Here is a 5,000-nt window from a genome sequence, read left to right on the forward strand (position 1 = left end):
AAAAATCCTTTGAGCGAATGGTTCCGTCTCGCGGGTGTGTCTTCCCTCTTCTCGGGTTTGGAAGTGAAAGCTGAACGTTACTTTTCTAGTCGACCCCGTTGCTCTTGGCATCCCTCAGTATTTTGACATGTGAGCTCATTATCTGCTGTCCGGCATACAATCAATCGATTCTTAATTGTTTTCCTGTAGCATCCCTCCAGAAGACGCTCGAGATCTTGGGCTTATCAAGTTAAAACTGGAGAAAGGCCAATATCAGACCGCCAAGCAGGTAGACGAGGATGTAGAGCTCATGTTGGAGAACGCGCGAGTGTTCAACGGTGAGGGACCAGTAGTCGATGCTGCAAACGCCCTTGGCAAGTGGTGGCAATCGCAACGGTCAAAGATGGATGTGTGATTGTACCCATGTATCCACTTAGCTGTCTCACCGTATCATTATGTAAAATATTCATCAAGCCAACATTCACAAGCAACAAAAAGTCGTACGACCATGTTGATTTATACACTTATGCAAACTTTGCTTGGCATCATGCCATTTGAGATGGCCATTTGCATCAACTTGTTATTTGACATCGTTGGCAGATGCACACTTGAGAAGGAGTGTTGTCAGCTCTCGACCTGCGAGGCACATGAAGATCCTGATGAAGGCTCACCAAGCGCCATCCACCGTCGATTATAACTTCTTGACCGTCAGTTTTTTTCCTGCCTGCTTATAAAACGAAAGAAGGTTCCAGACTCACGCTCAGCTTCATTGAAGTAAGCTCCAGCGGGGGAAGCAAGCATCAATACGGCACCTGCAATCTCCTCCCACTTGCCCACACGCCTGTTTTCAGGTCAAATGAGCAAGCTAAGGTTATTATTGTAATTAACGACTCACCGAGCGGGGATTGCTTCTTCGGTAGCGCGCTGCATAGGAGGCCAGAGGGGTGCATCAAGATCAGTAGTGCCAGTGGTAAGCTGAGATCGAAAAAGACCTTATGGACTCCAATAAGTCCACATATTCCACGGCAGAACAGACAAAGACATACCGGGGCACACAGAGTTACACCTGATTTTGTAGGGGAGGAGGCCGGCGGCCATGAGGCGAGTGAGATGTACTTCAGCAGCTTTGGATTGGCCATATGAGTATTCGCAGACGGCACTGTTCGGTACATGTCAGCGCTTGTCAGTTGACATGGTGTTGTCAGCTGAATGTCTCACCGATTAAAGAAGTGGGCAGCCAAAGATGTAATGTTGCAGACAGAAGGGTTGTCCGAGTTTTTGAACAGAGGTATACATTTGACGGCAAGGAAGTAGGGTCCGGCACAATGGATAGCAGTCATATTGGCAAAGTCAGAGCTGCAGACGAATCACCATAAGAAGACTAATCCCTTAGGTCATAGGAATCACTGACTCCTCAATAGACCAGAGCTGCTCTTCGAGACCGATGGGGTCATTCTGTAAAAGTCAGGATCTTCAATTAGCGTACACATTTACGTAGCCTACCAAGTCAGGGCATTGTTTGCGCCAATTTGCAGAGAAGCCTGCGTTGTTAACAAGATAGTCGAGCTGTTTGATGATCAGTAACTATTCAAAGTGACATCGCTGAACGTACTCGATCAGTGAGATTGACGATCTTCTCGTAGATGTCGCTAACTCCTTGCTTAGTTGCTACGTCGCCTTCAACGGGAATACATTGTCCCTCAGACTGAGCCCTAACAGCTGCATTTGTGAGTTCATTCGCAGTCTCCTGAATGACATTGAGGCGACGGCCAATGATGAACACCTATAAGACAATGAGTATTCGTGCCGTCCATCGTAAAAGGTCAGAACAAACTTTGGCGCCATTCAAGATAAGGGCAGCGGCTATTCCTTTGCCGATACCTTATGGCGCAGTCAGCAATGACTTTCCTCATCCGAAGGCCTGGCGTACATACCAGTGCCACCGCCAGTTACGATGCAAGTCTTTGGAGTTGATGATGAGCATGCAGGACCGCGATGGACGAAGGGCGGGGAGAGGATGAGTGAACCTACCCTGCCCTTGACGGAAAACAACTGAGATCCTATAAAAGATGAATAATCCATGATCGGGGGTAGGTGATGGTAGAGGGGACAAGTTATGGAAGAGAGTTTATGTATGAGTTGAGAGTATGCAAAGTGAACTATGTGATGTTGGATAAAGTGTGTCTCAAAGGGATCTCGTCGTAGGGCAGGATTGAGACGTTTCATCATTAATAGGGACGAGCGATGTACGTAGTGATCCGATCAATAGTCATCCCATTCGGCCCCAAGACGACCGATCTCGACCTCACCCTCGCCTTCGTCCAAGCCTGATAAGGCCTCAAAAGATGGATCTCGATGAGACGACCAGATGTGACGGAAAAGCTGTATTGTAATAATAAGAGGGTTATGATCAGCAAGAAGGGGCTATTGAAATTCGGCAACGCTCCATTACAGAAAGACTGATGTTATTATGAGGCTAAAAACAAACATACAACACATCAATCGAGGTTGTTGAGTGCCCGTCGTAGATGAACGAGAGACTCATGTAGTCCCGCTTTCGTTTGCCTTGCAGGAGATCCGTGCCTTCCCCGTTAGGTAAGTCTTTTCACCTCGTTGTAACTGTAGAGATAAACGAGTGATGAGTAATGAGCAGTAGCAATCGAATTCGGGGTGACTGCAATTTACAGAGCACAGCACAAATGTACACACGGTTAGGACTGACCCACCACTCGCTGAAAGATGAACGAAATGAAATAAATATCCACGGTGACGACGACAAACAACAACCGACGTGCGACTTATTTAATAAATATAATACAAGTGATGACCCACGAAAGATTTCGCGGTTTTTCGGGTAAATAATTCAATTGCACCAAGTTAATTTTGGGAATTCCGTTCAGTTTTTGGGTGGTTTTGTTAATGAGGAGAATGGACGTGTTCGTTCATCCAAATGTGTTGTGGTACGTATTATGATGCATTTGTACAGTGGCTCATTTGATCCTAGACCCATGTTCCTCCCTTTTCTGAGGGGTGAGTTAATTATTGAGCTGTCTGGCGTATTCACAAATTACACGGCGTCGGCAGGCTCAGTGCCGTGACATGGAGACCATCGATCTTTCTTAAAACTGGGCCCTACAATTCAACCCATTGGCCATCGTGAAAGGAAAAGACAAAAGACTTGTACTTTTTCAACGGAGACACAAAGTGGTGTATTGAAAATGTTCAGATCGTGATCATGTCGCTGGCCCTATCGTTCTACGTATGTAAGCGTGTGATGCGCTGGGCTGGGTCTTAATTCACCACATAGATCGTCATCCCAAACCAGTTACTGTAAAGTATTCCCATCGGCATTGGAATGGGCGACAAAACCTAGCACTCAAAGGGGTATGAGGTTACATCTAGTAGTTCTCATTAGGTTGGGTGGTTTGTTGGACAGTACATGTGATCTATCTGTAGGTGCTATGACGAACAATGGATTAGAATGTCACTTTGTGTAGTTTGAAGGAGTGCGCAATTTAAGAGAGGGGGTTTCGGTAGTTTACCTGTTGAGATAGGTGGCGTAGATGAATAAATGATGTGTTGTGACTCGGGCCCGTTGCTTGGCGTATTATCAAGGCTAGGAGGAGGCATTCTCATTAAGATTTGGAGCGGAGTAAGTGTCTACTGTCAACTTTTGAAAAAGAGGCCCATATTGAAGAGCGCATTAAAACTGCCTGGGCGCTCAAAAAGACCTTAAGGCATAGGATTGCTCCATAGGGACTCTTTGTACCGTTCCTGCCTCATCGTGAAATGACGATGTTAGCAGAGGATGTAAGTTCTATAACTGATGATGGGTAGTTACGCCCTTCAGCGAGATGGGATCTAGGAATACCATCCATATTCTCCCTCGCTGGTGATAAATCAGAATGAAATGGAGGTGTAAAAAGTGGCGGCTTTTCTCGCTCACACGTTGAGATTTTTTACTTCCATAGGTTTCCTGTATGGTCCCACGGCCGCTGCTAGGTTCTATTTCAGAGCTTGCATGGTAGCCGCGACGTCATCCACTGTAGGGAGATTGTATCGACGATGATCATGTTGTTTCGGGTTTAGTAGGCGTGAGCAGATTTGCCTACAGCGGAAACGTTAGCTATATTATACAACTGTGAAGTAAAACGCACTTACATGAGGCTCTCGCTGCAGTCTTGCCTTAACTGTTAGGAGTTATTTGATATAAAAATCTACACACAGCGACATCTGCTCAATCCGCCTGAGGATTGCCGATCACAGTAGTTGACGGCATTTCAACTCTGTCAAGTTGGTGGACTCTGCTATCTTCGTTAAGGCCGATCACAGTAGTTGAAGGCATTTCAATTCTGTTAAGTTGCTGGACTCTGCTATCTTCGTTAAGTTCGGACATACCGACCTGAGCATAAATAGAGGCGTCTCCAGGCGCAGACAAAATGAATCTGATGAGATGATAAAACTCGGCTGCAAATGGGTAACAGATCGAATGCCTTTGAGTCCCCAGACGGATTGATGTCGATGTCTGAAAGCGCCGTTATAGTTGCGAAGGTCGTTTCTGAAGCCGGCTACATCTTTAGGTGATTTCACAGAGGTATGATCAAGGGACTGGGTAGAAGGGAGGCGTACCTTCGGAATTACTGGTCGAAAGCTTAGCTCGTAGGGTTCAGGTTCAGGATCTGTAGGCAGAGGTAGCTGTACAGTTTCATTGGCACAGCATGTATTGTAGGGTTAGCAGCTAGAGAGCTTCGCCGGGCCACTTCCAGTCGAGCCATCAGATCCAAAATCTAGCATGATATTTTGGGCACAGGCAGCCAAGTTATGGCGATTGCTGTTTGTTGTTTGGTTCGAGGGGCCGTAAGTCTGGGAGGAACGTCACCGCCAGGGAGAGGACCATTGGAGGACGGTGGCGGTTGATTGGGTGTGACTGAGGATGGACAGTTGGAGAAGGCGGGTCTCCTGGGTGTTTAGGGACAGGGGATAGAAAGAGGAGCCGTCGGGATAGGTGCGTTTTATAGGAA

At 46.7% G+C, this 5,000-nt stretch overlaps 2 protein-coding genes across 2 annotated transcripts in view; one reads left to right on the forward strand and one right to left on the reverse strand.

Annotated features, from left to right (window-relative positions):
- CNG03040 (conserved hypothetical protein) overlaps positions 1-521 on the forward strand; it is a 6,283-nt gene extending 5,762 nt beyond the window's left edge. The window contains exons 16-18 of the mRNA XM_024657572.1: positions 1-34; positions 90-129; positions 190-521. The exon at positions 1-34 is cut by the window's left edge and continues 148 nt beyond it. Of these exons, the coding sequence (XP_024513239.1) occupies positions 1-34; positions 90-129; positions 190-394 (279 nt within the window). The 3' untranslated portion in view covers positions 395-521. The remainder of the gene's footprint in view (positions 35-89; positions 130-189) is intronic.
- CNG03050 (hypothetical protein) lies at positions 448-2,732 on the reverse strand. Its single transcript, XM_024657573.1, has 12 exons — positions 2,011-2,732; positions 1,914-1,941; positions 1,814-1,860; positions 1,592-1,762; positions 1,483-1,545; positions 1,391-1,434; positions 1,198-1,335; positions 1,026-1,138; positions 875-971; positions 738-820; positions 651-676; positions 448-586 (listed from the first exon to the last, which is right to left on the reverse strand). Exons 1-12 carry the CDS (start codon positions 2,206-2,208, stop codon positions 560-562), a joined length of 1,035 nt encoding a protein of 344 aa, XP_024513240.1. The 5' UTR covers positions 2,209-2,732; the 3' UTR covers positions 448-559.
- Positions 2,733-5,000: the final 2,268 nt, after the last annotated feature.

Source organism: Cryptococcus neoformans (genome assembly GCF_000091045.1).
Source record: "Cryptococcus neoformans var. neoformans JEC21 chromosome 7 sequence".
NCBI classification, from domain to species: domain Eukaryota; kingdom Fungi; phylum Basidiomycota; class Tremellomycetes; order Tremellales; family Cryptococcaceae; genus Cryptococcus; species Cryptococcus deneoformans.

Bases quoted from the DNA above. Each gene is read 5' to 3' on its own strand.
- CNG03050 (XM_024657573.1), bottom strand. From the start codon at position 2,208: ATGATGAAACGTCTCAATCCTGCCCTACGACGAGATCCCTTTGAGACA. The intron at 1,435-1,482 runs GTAGGCTACGTA...TGACTTTTACAG, and splicing joins GCAAACAATGCCCTGACTTG to AATGACCCCATCGGTCTCGA. The intron at 677-737 runs GTGAGTCTGGAA...ACGGTCAAGAAG, and splicing joins TTACTTCAATGAAGCTGAGC to TTATAATCGACGGTGGATGG.